The following is a 16,329-nucleotide window of genomic DNA, read 5'->3' as shown; positions in this document are numbered from 1 at the left end:
CCCGTCAAGTTGCGTTCAGTCACTCTTTATAGATTTGCATGAAATGCATTTAGAATTATACTCCAAAATTCGTTTGACTTTTGCTTATTTTCTACTACACCATCTTGACTAATTTGTAGCCAACTATTGGTGAGAGTAACATCTTCTTCTTGTATCCATGAAGCCCTTCTAGATTTTGTTTTTGGATCTTCACTAGTCATTGTAGTTTAGAGTAGAGAGTAGAGAGTGGAGAAAAAAAGTGAGTATAAAACTTATTGTGTGAGTGTTTCAATTTATAGTAAAAGAAAAATATAGCCGTTTTTTCATCGAGAGCACGCGGTTTTCGCATAACCGCGCCATAGAAACCCAAGCCCACGTGAGAGATTTGATACAGCACTAAAATTGGAACCAAATTTTGGCCGATTTAGTGTTTTCATGTGTCTCTCCTAAAACTGAAAAAACATAAATTATTGGAAATTTGATGTTTGTATGTCTCCTAAAGATGTTATTAGCCTTAGCAAGTGGACATTTGGCACTAAACAAACACACAATAATGGAGTATGTACGTGACTTTTGCGCTGGCTATGTTATCAACGGACACCTGTGTAACGCCAGTCTTCTCATCGAAGCTAAAGAGTCCAAGTATTCCAAAACAAAGAGCAGGAGAGAATTGCTACCCAACAACAACGGCCTATCATATATCCATGTCTCCATTCAGTTTCTCACTACAATCCCCTACATAAATTCAATCATAATAACACGTGGCAGTATCTGAAACAACAAACACGCAGCTCATATATTTATCTACCACACATAAAAACTCTAAAAATTGTGAAAATTCGCAACTCCTCAAATTCCCTCTCAAAACTGGCGGTTATTTTTCTAGGGTTTTAAAAACTGCTCACTCTCCAAAATCTTCTTTCGTCTCAAATCTCAATCACTTCCAACAGTAAAAAGGTAAAATTCTCAATCTTTTGCAAACTTATAGTGTGAATCTTTACTGTCTAAATCATGTTAAAGTCACAATCTTGATTTTATTTTTCAGTGAATTGAAAAAACAAAAATGGATGATATAAATCTGACAAACAACGCAATAGCAATGATATGTAACGGAGAATTACAAGCAGAAGAAGATATGAAGCCTGTACTACAAGTATATGATATTAAATTATTAAGTGCGGGGCAACAAAGTTCAAATGAAAGGTATCGAATGTTGCTTTCGGATGGATTGCATTCTCAGCAATCTATGCTTGCTACTCAGTTGAATCATTTGATTCATTCTGGGAAATTACAGAAAGGTTCTATTGTTAGGCTGTCTCAGTTTGTTAGCCAAACTATTCAGAATCGCAAGTGAGTTTATGTTCTATACTCATTTATTTTTTTCAAATGTTTAGTATTGTTTATGATTTTCAGTTGTATATTAGTACACTAGGTGTGTTGTTTGTTTCTTGTTAGTTTCACATTGTTTGAACAGTGATGGGGGAGAATACTAGAAGGCGAATAATTGAAAACTACAGTCAAGTAACACTCTTGCATTTTAAAGAATCTTGTGTGTTGTTTCTGAATTTGTTCCTGTTCTTATTAAGCTATATTCACATAATATGTTAATTTTGCTTCAACATTTATATCAGATTAAGACCTCATATTTTTACTCATTATTTAGATAATAGTTGCATTTTACATAGACACATTTGTCTCTATTGAAGTAGAGAAAGACACTAAACTCAAACTATCCTTTCATCTATTAGTTCTTTATTTATCTATTTATCTATTTAGTTTTTAGTTACTCTCTCTCTGTAAAAAGTTATGTGTATATATACTCATAAAGGCAAACTTTGTGGGATTAGATAATCCTCTCGGATACAACAAAGGGAAAGACAAATACAGCAAAAAGCTACAATGGAGAAATACTAAAATAAAATGTTGTGATCCCCATGTGAACTAAAGGTGCCCGAAAGATGTATTGAATTTATAAGATATTGCAGACCTTTGTCAAACTTTTCCTCTATTCGAGCAATTGTCGGAAACCTCATTGATTTCTCGGGTTTCAACAAAGAAATTTATATCCACATTTCTTCCATACTAAGGCTTAGTTACAGAGGCACAAGTTCTAGGTTCCTTATTTTGCCCTTCATCAAATTTGTCATTCTGCATTGATTTCCATTAAATACTGCATCTGTGGTATCCTTAGCTGGTTCAATATTGTCATCCAATTCTTTTAAGAACCCCTTTGGAAAGAAATGTATTCTTTTTCCATGTGAAAAGGGGCCACTGTCTCTTTGCCGGTGAAGAGAGCCTGTATTCAGTCAATGTCAGTTAGTACATAATTCCTCTCTCAGGGTTTTCTTTTGTGAGAGCTTATATATTCTGGTTATTCTTATTAAGCTGACATGTAAGACAATTTTACATTAAGTCGAACTTTCATCCAGCATTCTTCCCAACATGTCCAAGCTTTAGTGAATGTTCTTGTAAGATTATGATGAAGAATTGGCATTTTTGTATTTAGTTTGTTATATAAGATTGAAAGAGGCTGCGTCTCTTCCTGGGAATCTTCCTAGCTGATTTCTGAAAACAGCATCATGGAGTTCTCTCTCTGCGTATCCGTCTTAGACTAGTAAATGCATTTCTTAACATTGTTAAGTTTACTGTAGCAATTGGTTTCTCAAGAGGAAAACAGCATTTGGTGAGTTGATAGAGAGAAGGGCTTTGGTTTCTTCTTTGGACAACTGAAGGACTCCATCAACCAAACTTAGATTGGGTCCTTGCACATGTAGTTCACCAAACGTTAAATGCTTATTTGGCCAAGTGATTCTAAACGATTGAACATATTATGAATTTAGGATAGGTGTCCCGTAAATATTTTTGCATTGTAGTTTGTGTACAATATTGGGGAAATATTAGATGTGTATCTTTAATATATTTTGCATATTATGGATGGATTATCGTTCACTACTCGTATCTTCAACAGTGACATTTCCTAATTTGTCATGCAGGATAATTATCATTATTGGCTTGGATGTGATTTTTGAAAATTGTGATCAAATTGGAGAGCCAAAGCTTTATGTTGACGGTCCACAGGTTAGAACTTCAATTCCCGGGCAGTCTTCTGTTGGTCATCCGGGGACTGCATCAGTGAATCCTCAGTCAGTTTCGGGCTCTGCTGCAAGTGCTCCTCTTCCAAGTGGTTCTCTGTCTGCGGCAAATGTGATTGGAAGAGCTTCTCTACACCAACCTAAACCTGAACCTCATGCAAATCCTCAATCTTATGGCAGCTCGTTTTCTGGAAATCCCGACTCTCGCGTATTTTCTACAACTAATGGACCATCCATGTACCCGAAAGCAGAATCTGGTGCCAGGCATCCACAATCAACCTCTGGGAAATATGGTGATCAAACTGGAAATTATGTAAACAGAAATGAAGGTGGATCAAGGGCACCTTTGAACACGTATGGTCGCCCAATGCCGTCAACGTATCAACAACCACCTCCAACCTACATGAACAGAGGACCTGTAGCTAGGAATGATACGACTGTCAGGACAATTCCTATAGCTGATCTAAATCCATATCAAGGAAGGTGGACTATCAAGGCTAGGGTTACGTCAAAAACAATTCTGAAATCCTATAGCAATGCTAGGGGTGAAGGGAAAGTTTTTTCTTTTGATCTTCTTGATTCGGAAGGTAGTGAAATACAAGCAACCTGCTTTAATATGGCGGCTGAACAATTTTATGGCATGATTGAGGCTGGGAGAGTTTACTTGATATCTAAGGGATCGTTGAAACCTGCTTCAAAGACTTTTAATCACCTTAACAATGACTTCTGCATTTCCCTGGATATCGGGGCAACAGTACAGCCTTGCGCAGAGGATGATGACTCTATTCCAATGCAGCAGTTCCATTTCCGATCCATTGCTGATATAGAAAACATGGATAACAATACGATGTTGGATGTAATTGGTGTTGTCTCATCTATTAGTCTTACTGTGTCAATTATGAAAAAAGATGGAACTGAAACCCTGAAAAGATCCCTCCAGATGAAGGACATGTCTGGGCGGAGTGTTGAAGTAACTTTGTGGGGGAACTTTTGCAATGCAGAAGGGCAACAATTGCAATCGTTGTGTGATTCTGGGAAATACCCTGTTTTGGCTGTGAAAGCTGGTAGGATTAATGATTTCAATGGGAAAGCAGTTGGGACACTCTCTAATAGTCAATTATTTGTAAACCCAGAGATTCCAGAAGCGCGTACATTGAGAGAATGGTTTGACACCGAGGGGAAGGATATAACTTCTGTTTCGGTTTCCAGGGAAACAGTGGGGGTGGGAAGAATAGATGTGCGCAAGACTGTGTCTCAAATAAAAGACGAGCAACTTGGAACATCCGAGAAGCCAGACTGGATTACTGTCAAAGCCACAATTAATTTTATCAAGGTTGACAATTTCTGCTATACCGCTTGTCCCCTCATGGTTGGGGAACGCCAGTGTAATAAAAAGGTTAACAATAATGGGGACGGGCAGTACCGGTGTGAGAAGTGTGATCAATCTGTTGCCCAGTGCGATTACAGGTATATTCTTCAGTTCCAGATAAAGGATCATACAGGCTTGACATGGGTTACTGCATTTCAGGAATGCGGGGAGGAAATTATAGGTGTTTCAGCAAAGGAATTGTATGATTTGAAGCATGAAGATGAAGATTCATTTGGGGATGCCATCAGGAGAGTTATGTTTACAGATTATGTTTTCAAGTTGAAAGTTAAAGAGGAGACCTTCAGTGATGAACAACGTGTTAAGTCAACGGTGGTAAAAGCAGAGAAATTGGATGTCTCATCGGAATCCAGGTTTCTATTGGATATGATAAACAGGCTTGTCGAAGATCATAATGCTTTTCTTGGAAAAGCAGCAAATGTTGTCATGGAATCTGGAATGATCAGTACCGGATTGGGAGTCAACCAAGCATCAATGATGAACTCTACGGGGATGCGGACAAATCATGTTGGACATGGCAGCCCATACAATAGTACAAAAAATGCAATAGGTGGTACTGGTGTGTCTGTATTCTGTAATAGTTGTGGTGGCACTGGCCACAATGAGAGGAATTGCCCAAGCATCATTAATAGACAAGGACATCCAGGTGTTAGTGGTCATGTCAATGCCTCTCATGCTGGTGTAGTTTCTGGTGGTTCCTCTTTCACAGGAAACATGTCATCAGTGTATGGAAGTGGTGGTGGTGGTGCTAGGGGTTATGGAGGCGGCACAAATCAGCGGGTTAGTTACTGAATTTGAACTTGCAAGTATGTCTTCATTTGAACTTTGCATGGGTTGGCCGTAAGGTTGAATTTACTCGTCCGTGTTTGGGACACTGTTTTTTGTTGTGTTTTTTTTGCTAGAAAGACATACTGGTTGGGCTTATGCTTATGTACATATGTGGTTGGTTGCCCAAGGAACAATAGCGCAGATAATCTATATCTGCCAATGTTTAGTATAGCTATTTTCTGCTTGTTACTGTGATGGCACATTGGCACATGACTTTACAATAACTGATGAGTTATTTTATTTTAGATCCTACTATATTTTAGTTTTCTGGCATTTATCTCAGAAAACAGGGTGAAATCAGATAGCGTTTCCTATTTTGGTCCTTTATTTGGCGTGCTAAAATGTAACTTTTCAGTTTGTTTTTTCAGTGTTAGATCGTTTTTACATGAAGTAGTCTGTAATTTCTGTTACTTGTGTTGCAATAGTGTGAAGAATAATATAGGTCGACCCCTTATTCTAGTCCCGCTTCTTGCCAACCTAACAAATAAGTAATTGGACTGCATTTTATTTGTATATAGAGCTATCTCTGTGTCTAGTCCGGTGATGTAAAAAAAAAAATTGAAAAAAAGGGAAAGGCGTGGGTTACATATTCTAACAATTAATATTAAGTGGAGCTGCAGTGAGGCTGTGATCAAACTAAGAGGTGAACCAAATCAGAGCATGTTTTTCCTTTATTTTTTTGTAACTGAGATCCCTTTCATATCCTGTTAAGAATATCGAGAGTAAGAATCTTTCGTAGTAGATTTCAAAATTTTGACGACGGCTTGAGCTTTCGAATGAGTTATAGACTAGACATTAAAAAAAGGGATCCTGGCCCTCCCAAGCATCCTGCAGAGCAACGTAAGCTGACATATCTAAGACTTGCGCATTTTGTTCCTAATCAACCTAAGTTAATCTGCAGACCCTAGAGCAACCCGAGTAATGAGGCTGACCTTGGTTGTTGCTGTTTGACATGATCTCATCCATAGCTCCCATGGACAAATAGAAATTTAGATGTTCAAGAAGGGTATCAAACTCCGTCCAATCATTCAGGATCAAAAGCTTTCTGTTCCAGCATATCTTATTCACGGAGTAGTAATGGAAACTTTGACGCCGGTAGCACAATCACTATGCACCGAGCCACCTAGGTTCCATGAATAGTGTTTGAAGATGCTGGGAAGCACTTTTATGCTTAGCATAGTTGGTGAAGTTTACTAGGAGACCAAAAAGTATTGTGACCATCATATGCCGAAGAAATACAATAAGTCATGTTTTTCATATCATCTTTAGTCGATGGGCGGGCACCTCGTTCCAAGTTTAGATGTCACAATCTCAATGGGTTGATAGCTTGGACTATTGGTACATGCGTAGATGTTTTGAACTTTCAATGGCACGATTCAGCACGTTCATCTTATGGCAGAATTTTGTAGATTCAATATTGACCGTTTCAAGGAAAGACAAACTACCATGTGATGTAACCAATTATAGCAGAAACTTTAATGAACTCCTTTAATGGGATAGAGTACCTCACTCCACGAGGGAATGAAAATTTTGATCGATAATTCACACTGAATGGCATAGGTCAGTGAATCAGTTAGAAAATTATCGAAAAAAGAGAAAGTGAATCAGTTATCAGTTAGAACACATCAGCTGGAGAAGTAGGCCCATCAGCCTTGACCTGAAGTGTGTTCCATATCATTTGGTAGACACCACACTGTCGATTTCTAGCGAGGCCGGGTTGGATTGGACGTGACGCATGTACATCATTAGTCTCCATTTCTGCAACCACTACACTTGCAGCTGCTGCTTTCATCCGGATCCGCTCAGCTCTGGAGCCAATAACCTGCCCAAGGACTGAAGCTGCAATTGTGATGGCCATGGCAGTTTTCGGCATAGCAACCGACTTCCTAAGCATGGCTAAAAAAGGTACAGCTGCATGGACTGATACAAACCAGGTTGGTGAAAACTTTCTAGTGTGTTCCCTCCATATTCCCAAGGGTACATTAGCTGCCATTCCCAACATGGCTATCACCAGCATCTTTGCAGGCAAAGGCTGGGGACGGAGGGTTTTCACAAGTGCTGTCCGAGCCAGTGCAGCCCGAGCAGCAACTACCACTGGTGGGCACTTGAATTTCATCCCTGGTGGTGGTTGAAGAGCCTTTGCAACAAGTGGCAGTACATGACTCACAGCTCGGTAAGATTTAGCAATAGGGCAGCTTCCAGTCTCTAGCCACTCGTTACCCATTGCTTCATGGGATGATGAAGGTCGTTCCTAATAGTAGAGATCAAGTGACTGTCAGAAAACAATGCACAGGATAAAAACTTGTTGGTATAGCTAAAAGTATGTTCAGAAAAGTAACAAGGTTCACATACCTGAGAAGACTGCTCCCTCTTGGATGGTTCCGATTTCTTTCTCTGCTTCTTCAGTTTTTCAGATAAACCATTAAAGCTGAAAAGCCCTCCAAGCCCAAATGCAGAGAGACTGATACTTGCCGTGCTTCCTGCCAAGGGATTAAACGGCAAAGTGGACTCAGACTCGAGAGTCGCAGTTTGGGAGTATGACCTCCCTGACAGGGGAACAACCCCATCTTTTCCATGGAAAAGCCTAAATCCCATATCAAAACTAGAACCATCTTCAAATATTGGACCCTTGGATCCTCGTACCTGAAGAGAAAAGAAAAGTAAATATTAAGACTATTTGAGTAATAGGAGCTTCATCGAGGAATATGCATACGCAAAATACATTTAAGTGACAAAACTGCAGTAATGCAATACAGTTTCACATATGCAAGACAAAGTCACCATCCTTGTAAAGGATTCGAAGAATGGTAAAATTCTTAGTTCAGGTAATATGGCTAGCAAGTGGGAAGAAGCACCGAGAGTTTGAGAAAGTAAGACTTTCCTATGAGGATGGATGGTGTTCATTAGACCTTCTGCAATGGGTGGCAAATCACAAGCACATCCACCTTGTCAGGAAACAACATAGTACCTGACTGCCGGCATACAGTTAATTGTTTTGCGTACTTTCATCGCGTGCTTTCATCGTGATGTTGAGATGTTATAGTCCCACATGGGATGTGTGAAGCCTTGCAATGCATTATAAATGTTCCTGGGTAACTTATCACCAGTTGGTTTTAAGGTGGATGGTCATAAAGTTTAACATGGTATCAAAGCAAGCTATTGTGTTTGTCCCAAAAGGCCCGTTTACTCCACATCACCGAAGTATGGCGTCCACGTGTTAGGCTCAAGTAATGCCACACGTGAGGGGGCGGGTTGAGATGTATGTTAGTCTAACATGGGATTTGTGAGCCTTGAAATACAATATAAATGTTTAGAAGCCGCTCCACTTATCACCAATTGGTTTTAAGTTGGATGCTCATAATAGACATGATACATATAGACATGTTACATACAAGTATAGAAAAGCAGTAATGGACTCCAAGATCACACGACTCTTAAGAAGTTCTTGCATATTCTGATGTGGCGCATCAACTGTGTGTGACCGCATGCTGCTTACTTCTCAATGGTTAATGAAAAACACTCAAATAAAAAACTGCTCTAGGACATACCGGGCCACGAGTTGAAATGTAGCCCAGAGGCCTAGGCACACACTAGTATGACACATTTAACATGAAATTTTCAATGGTTTTTAAGATCTAAAGGTTAACTAAATGAAAATTTAAAGCGGGTCCAGATTCCCTCATACACCCACCTAGGGATAAGAGAACCCTCAACCACATTATAATAATATATGGAATATTTTCTTGAACACACAGATGTAAGGGGTTTACAACAATAGGTCCAAACTCAAAACACAAATTAAAAATTATGCGTAAATTCTAGATTTTGATTATGTTGTACAAAAATGAAAGTAATCCAAGCTTTGGATCTCCTCCGTGATGACACCGTTTTTTAAACTTTTAGGAGCATGATCAAACGCTACATGTCATGGATTACTTGACATTTTGTGCTTGGGATCAGGTGAGGGAGGGCCAATATCTATAAGTTTAATTCAGAACATAGTCCACATTGGCATGATTTGGAGTTGATGAATAGCTCAACCCTCTCGTACATTAGAAATACTAGTACGTGTGCATGCATCAAGAGTAAAAAAGAAGTTTCGAAATAAATTGGCCAAAGTAAAATATGTAATTAATAGGCTTAGGTTCCATTTAATCTTTGTTTAAACAGTTAACATCACCCAATTCTGATCCAACAAATTGTTGTGGATATGATCCTACTAACAGCATAGATCGTTTCCACACGCACACACATACACCAAAAAAATGATATAATGACTGTTGGTGTGAAAGAACATGTATTTTTAGAAGGATTAGTTTCTTCATTCAAAAAGGACTAGGAGAGCAATTGGTAGAGGGCTACTCCTCCACCTTTCTATAAAGTTTACAATTTTTCACAAAAGATATTTTTCAGGGAAAAAGAATCTAGAACTTCTACACCATTGAAACAAGTGGAAAACTGTGCATCATCCATTTTCAAATGTTCCTTTTCTAGAGCTAGGAATTTGAGAATGGGCTGACTTCTTTGTTTTTTTTAATATTTTTTTGGAGATAATCAATATGAGGAGATTATGTCCAAAAAACGATAGTCGGATGGTTCGTTAGCTTGTAAGTGGGTGATGGAACCTTTTGTTGTATACTAGAAAGAGTATACGGGACCTCACCCAACTAATAATTCATCAATTAGATTTTAATATAAGCTATTCTTTTCTTTAGGTTTGAATTTCATATAATGGAAAGTCTTACTGATGCAGAGCATTAGTTCGTATGCCAAGTGTTATACGTGTGCGGCCCTTAGCTGAGTCCAAGCCTATGGGTCGTGAGCCCACTAGTTTAGTTATTCTATTTTAGTTGTTGACACATGTCGTGTTCCTATTGGTTTATAGTTTTTAAGATTAGTATAAATAATGGGCTTGTACTTAGGGTTCTGGGAGAGTTGTGTTATTGAAAATATTTTAGAGAGAAATAAAGATTTGTTTTAGTTTTAGTTGTTTTGTTTAATTCAAGAGTAGCTTTAATAAACTGAAGCTTTCGCCAGTTTAATCTACATCATTTGGTATCGGAGCACGAATCGTTCCTGAGTAAAATCCAATTTTCCTTTTTTCTTATTCGTTTTAATTTTTTGTATTACTGTTCATCGATACTGTTCATCGGATACACTATTCACGTGTTACTGTTCATCCGAAAATTAATTTTCTGTCTTTGCTTCTTTCAAGATCAAAGTTTTAATTTTTATGCCGTATATAAAAAAAACCAGAGATGGAACACATAGAAGAAAATTATCAGGGTTTGAATGCCAAGTTTGAAGCTATGCAAGAAGCCTTGAATTCACTTCTAGCCGCCTAACAACAAAATTCTAGGGTTTCTCCAAAAGTTAGTTTACCTTTTCAGCAGCCGTCACAGGTTCCACCATTAATGGCGCCTTCTCAAAGTTTTTAGACACCGTCAGTTTCTATGCCATTCGGCTATTATCCAAATCTCTATCAGCAGCAGATGATGTATCAGGGTTATTCTCCTTATTATCGGTCTTGGAATCCAAGTCAGTATCAATCTGTGCCATAGTATGTGCCTAACCCTAATCTGGGATATGCTCCTATGCCAAGCTATCCTCAACAAGAATTTTCTAGGTTACAGACTGCTCCAGCGCCGCAGGGTCTTGAAGTGGTGGGTGAGCCTATTGTGACTACAGTACTCTCGCCTCCTACCTTGGTCACTACTACTGCATTAGCAGACACTACAGTACTTCCAACACCCACAGATACTATCTTGCTAGAACAGGTTGCAGACCAGTACCAACCACTGCGTCCTTTTGATATTCGGTCCGGTCTCTCGACTCCTCACCCGTGTCTTATCGATCCGGTTGCAATGAGACGTAAACGAGTTGAACAATGGCTCCAAAGATGACCATCCGGTCGAGGTTCCTCCATTAGTTCGCGGAACCTTTTAATCTTCAAATTTGTTATTCCTCCACCGGCATGGGGAAGACCTAATTCTGTGCAAGAGGAACATGATAGTTTTTTAGATACTCCACCCATATTTGATGAATACGGAGCAGATGAATCTGAATTTTGTGTGCCTATTCCCTTTTTGCCTGGGAATCTTTTTGTTGAGTATGCCGATCCAATTTGGGAGGATTTTGATATTAAGTATACAAGGCTCTTTAGTTATGTGCATCTAAAGTTACAATTGGAGACATTATGGTGCATTCTTATTCTTGTGAGTAATTATCTGGGTAAAATTCGAGGTCGAATTCGTTTGAACAGCGGGAGAGTGATGGGCATCAGCTACAGCGAATTTCATCAGTCAATTGCGTATACAAACTCGAGACGAGTTCTTTTCAACCCAGGGAAAATGATGCAGAGCATTAGTTCGTATGTCAAAGTGTTATACGTGTGCGCCCCTTAGCTGAGCCCAAGCCTATGGGTCGTGAGCCCACTAGTTTAGTTATTCTATTTTAGTTGTTGACACATGTCGTGTTCCTATTGGCTTATAGTTTTTAAGATTAATATAAATAATGGGCTTGTAATTAGGGTTCTGGGAGAGTTGTGTTATTGAGAATATTTCAGAGAGAAATAAAGATTTGTTTTAGTTTTAGTTGTTTTGTTTAATTCAAGAGTAGATTTGATAAACTGAAGCTTCCGCCAGTTTAATCTACACCACTTACACTTAGCAACCTCTTTATTCTTGACGTTCCCGCTTTTAAAGCTCGGCTTACCGCTTTTATGTTAAAGTTGTGGAGAGTGCACACTTTTTATTGTTATAGTACGCGCTTAGTGAAATCAAACGTTTTCTTTCCGAGTCAAAAGACAAAACTCGAACAACACATTTTACAAAGATGAAACGGTACCCTGGTCTTGACTTTTGACTGAAATTGTCACATCGTGTGGTTAAAGCATAGCCATGTTAGCATGTCATAATACAACACATGCAACCTACTCAATGGCGGAGTCAGGAATTTTCTCTAGGAGGGCCTAGCGCAAAGTGATCAGTGACGACAAGTCGACAAATTAAAACACAACTATTACAAAATACATAATCAACATATTAGTATATGTTGTTGTTTACATTGTAGGATTTCTTCTGGTTTTAAGTAATGTAATTTTGAGTAGATAAGTAGAATGGTCAATGTAGATTCTCATGATCTTGCTCACAGGGAGTTCACGGAGTTAGATTTGGATAGTCTCCTAGAGATTATGGCCTAGTGCCTATTTCAATGTAAGTAAAATATGTGATTTATCAAAAAAATAAATAATAAACATATTAGAAAATAACACATTAATAGAAAAGATTACCCAATTAACAAAAATAAGTATAGAAATAATCTATCTAGGTGGGCCCCATTATTAACTGCTATTTGTTTTTCCTCCCAAAGTGTGGTCTATGGGCCTAAAAGAACATATACAGTACTACTATTTTTTCTTTTAGCACAAGTTGACGGGGGGTGGGGTGGGGTGCTACACCCTACCTGGCCTGTACCTACTCTACCCACTCAGATTTCCATTGATACGAGAACACCCAAATATGCTAATCGATTTATTTTTATTAATTCTAACTAAAAATTTCCTTACACGTACCCATGGTATGACCATACAATACATTTACCATGCTTACATGACTTCAACCTCTCTGCCCCTCCTAGTCACATACCCCTACGTTATAAAAAACAACATATTACCTAAAAAATAATTTCAACCCCAAAACTAACACCTACACTTTTTAAACTTTTGAACATGAAAGTAAATATAGATATGTTGACAAAGAAGAAGGAAAAAAAATGTAGATATATACTTTATGAAGCAATGTAAAATTGCTCTGCAAGCGTTATGATTATTCAAAATTTTAAGCTTCACCGCTCGAGTTCCCCCTTTCTCTCTTGCCCTCACTTTACATTTTGGTTGCTAAGGTATTGCATCAACACCAAAAGCAAACCTAAAACCAAACCCCTGGTAACCATGTAACCCCACCAAAAAACAAGAAAATAAAAAACAAAAACATATCTATATTAGCATATATCTACCTGGCCTGTACATGGCTCCGCTACTGAACCTACTCTACCCACTCAGACTTCCATTGATACGAGAACACCCAAATATGCTAATCGATTTATTTTTATTAATTCTAACTAAAAATTTCCTTACACGTACCCATGGTATGACCATACAAAACATTTACCATGCTTACATGACTTCAACCTCTCTGCCCCTCCTAGTCATGTACCCCCACGTTATAAAAAACCACATATTACCTAAAAAATAATTTCAACCCCAAACTAACACCTACACTTTTTAAACTTTTGAACATGAAAGTAAATATAGATATGTTGACAAAGAAGAAGGAAAAAAAATGTAGATATATACTTTATGAAGCAATGTAAAATTGCTCTGCAAGCGTTCTGATTATTCAAAATTTTAAGCTTCACTGCTCGAGTTCCCCCTTTCTCTCTTGCCCTCACTTTACGTTTTGGTTGCTAAGGTATTGCATCAACACCAAAAGCACCTAAAACCAAACCCCTGGTAACCATGTAACCCCACCAAAAAACAAGAAAATAAAAAACAAAAACAGCAAGCATAGAAAAGCGAAAAAACAAAAACAAAAAAAAATAGTCAAGCCTAAGTACCACCACAAATCCACCACGTTGGTACCACCGTACCACCAAAACAGCATGGTCCTCAACCCAGCAGCAACCATACAACTCCAATCCCTTCTCCCACCAATCTCTCTAGCCCTTCATACCTATTCCGCGTACCATTCCTCCTCCCCTCCTGAATACTCAAAGTCAATCTTTGGGTCTTCCTCGTCCTCCTCATCCTCATCCGAGTGTAGACTCCCTCTATTTCTGCTTCTTCCCTTGTTGAACCCCCACTCCCACACCCCCAGAGGAGCTTTGAGAATACCTTCCAGCATTCCCCTCCATCATTTTCTGATATACAGATGTGTTCAACACGCCTCAAGTATCTTCCTTACTTGTTTTGTGCCAGAGACAATGTCACCATGGACAAGTTGTCCTTCCATCTACCCTCTTCCACAATTCCACCAAAATACAACCACCTTTTTCAACCAGTCTATCCTCTAACCTTACCCATTTGCCACCTTTAACAATTGAACAACTCTTCCTCCAACTCCGACTCCACATTTTCACTTTTCAGTAACCAAAATGTCACTTCTACCTGTGGCACCAGTGCACCACTCCACCCCAACACAAAAGTCTTACGAGTACTACAAAACTTCATATTCGATAGCAGATTTGAACACTACACACTGCATAAGAACAAATCTGGTCCTTGGAATTCACAAAACCTCCATAATGACTAGTTTATAAGAATTATATTTTACATAGGAAACTATGATATTTATAAGCTGTGTATATTTATATCCCAGTAATAAATGATGATAAATAGAAACAATGCATTCCTGAAATACAAAAGAGAGCAATAAAATCTTACTGGTAAGGAGAAAGTCCCTGGCAAGGAAAAAGAGAAGTTTGTAGGTTGATTGATGTTTCTCAAAAATGGACATCTTTGTATATCCTGATCGTCGAACGACAAGGGAAACTCCATAGTTGAAACTTGAAAAGAGACCTTCAGGTAAATTTTTTAAAATTAAGCAAATATATGTACAACATAATAATAATAATAATGCAACCAAATTCCAAGTCATGCAAGAACAATATATAAAATTCATTGAACTCATTGTCCTGTTAAAATGGATTGATATACCTGCTGACTGCAAAATGGAATTTCTTTTTGAATCCCAAGTAAAGTCGTGTGGTGGACACAACTAATCAAACTTCTTAATTACAATATCACCCTTCTGCCGGTAACATTTTTGAGCTAGATGCCGTGGTATTATTGTCATTTCAAAAGATTAAGTTAGTTGGTTGCCTGGTGTAACGAATCTCACCTGCCCACGTGCTGACACAAAATATTGTTAGTTATGGGCTTACTAATAACTGGACCAATAGGCCCATTAATAAACAACAGAATGAGTAACTAAAAAGTGGGCTTTGACTCTATTTTTTATATATTATAGCTATACTCTCCAATTTTTTGTAAACTCTATAATTACGGAAAAAAAAAAAAAAAAAATTCAAATCCTTAGATATATATATTATAGCTATACCCCTGCCAATCTATTTTTTTTAACACTCACCGAGATTCTAGTTTTTTCTAAACTCTATTACTAATTACGAAAAAGTAAAATATAACTAAAAAACCAATCCCATTTAGAGTTTCACAGAGTCTCCAACTATTCCTAAACAATATAGCTAATTATGGGGAAAAAAAAAATACAACAAACTAAATTGCTAAAACAATAGTTTCAACCAAAAACGATTTTCCTAAAACCCTTATGCGACAAAGAATAGTTTCCACACTAATCTCAGGTAAAGTTTAATATAACAAAGTTTTTTTCTAGAAATTGACAATGAAACTATGAAAGAACAAAAGAAAAAATAAATTTAGTTGCTTGAAAATTTACTTTATGCATTTGTTAACCATACATGTGACTAGGAAAAAATAAAAAAATAAAAAAATAATAATCATAAAATAAGTAACAGTACGGGTGTACACCCAAAACAAATAAAATTGTATTGTATGCACTATATACATGGGCTTAACAAATAAAGTTGGATCAATTTGATGTGTCATCCACTATGTGATTTAGATATTTAGTCATAGTTAAAAATTTCAAAAAGTACAATTCGCCATAATAATTCTGAATTTTATAATTTCCAATTTTAGCGGAATAACGAGATTCAATTAAAGTGGACGTTGGCTTAAATAAATTAGATAACTATTGATTTAGTTAAAGTGGACGTTGGGCTTAAATAAATTATATACCAAACCAAAACAAATTACATGTGGAAAATTAAATTATACAAAAAACAACATCACAAAAGATAAAAAAAAAAAAAAAAAAAAAAAAAACCCGGCAAACCGATAATGACAAATATTTTAAAATATATATAATACTACATGAAACTAATGTAAAAAAATAATTAACGAGAAACAGAAAACTAGATGCAAATGCATCGAACTAATCTCAA

The 16,329-nt window shown here is 37.5% G+C and overlaps 2 protein-coding genes and 1 long non-coding RNA gene across 3 annotated transcripts; 1 reads left to right on the top strand and 2 right to left on the bottom strand.

The window, feature by feature from the left end:
• The first annotated feature begins 746 nt into the window (after positions 1-746).
• On the top strand, positions 747-5,531 carry LOC147525293 (replication protein A 70 kDa DNA-binding subunit A-like). The gene is made up of 3 exons (XM_086606066.1): positions 747-936; positions 1,025-1,329; positions 2,973-5,531. The coding sequence occupies exons 2-3, from the start codon at positions 1,043-1,045 to the stop codon at positions 5,248-5,250; spliced, it is 2,565 nt and encodes an 854-aa protein (XP_086462192.1). The 5' UTR covers positions 747-936; positions 1,025-1,042; the 3' UTR covers positions 5,251-5,531.
• On the bottom strand, positions 1,872-6,468 carry LOC147525292 (uncharacterized). Its single transcript, XR_015221212.1, has 2 exons — positions 6,219-6,468; positions 1,872-2,275 (listed from the first exon to the last, which is right to left on the bottom strand). It is a non-coding gene; the product is annotated as an uncharacterized LOC147525292 (long non-coding RNA).
• Positions 6,469-6,733: 265 nt separating this feature from the next.
• On the bottom strand, positions 6,734-15,143 carry LOC147525291 (uncharacterized). Its single transcript, XM_086606077.1, has 4 exons — positions 15,002-15,143; positions 14,729-14,863; positions 7,639-7,929; positions 6,734-7,537 (listed from the first exon to the last, which is right to left on the bottom strand). Exons 2-4 carry the CDS (start codon positions 14,840-14,842, stop codon positions 6,902-6,904), a joined length of 1,041 nt encoding a protein of 346 aa, XP_086462203.1. The 5' UTR covers positions 14,843-14,863; positions 15,002-15,143; the 3' UTR covers positions 6,734-6,901.
• Positions 15,144-16,329: the final 1,186 nt, after the last annotated feature.

The sequence above is a fragment of the Coptis chinensis genome, chromosome 1, assembly GCF_015680905.1.
Source record: "Coptis chinensis isolate HL-2020 chromosome 1, ASM1568090v1, whole genome shotgun sequence".
Taxonomy (NCBI): domain Eukaryota; kingdom Viridiplantae; phylum Streptophyta; class Magnoliopsida; order Ranunculales; family Ranunculaceae; genus Coptis; species Coptis chinensis.
The sequence above is the reverse complement of the archived record's forward strand: the minus strand, read 5'-3'. Positions and strand labels throughout refer to the sequence as shown.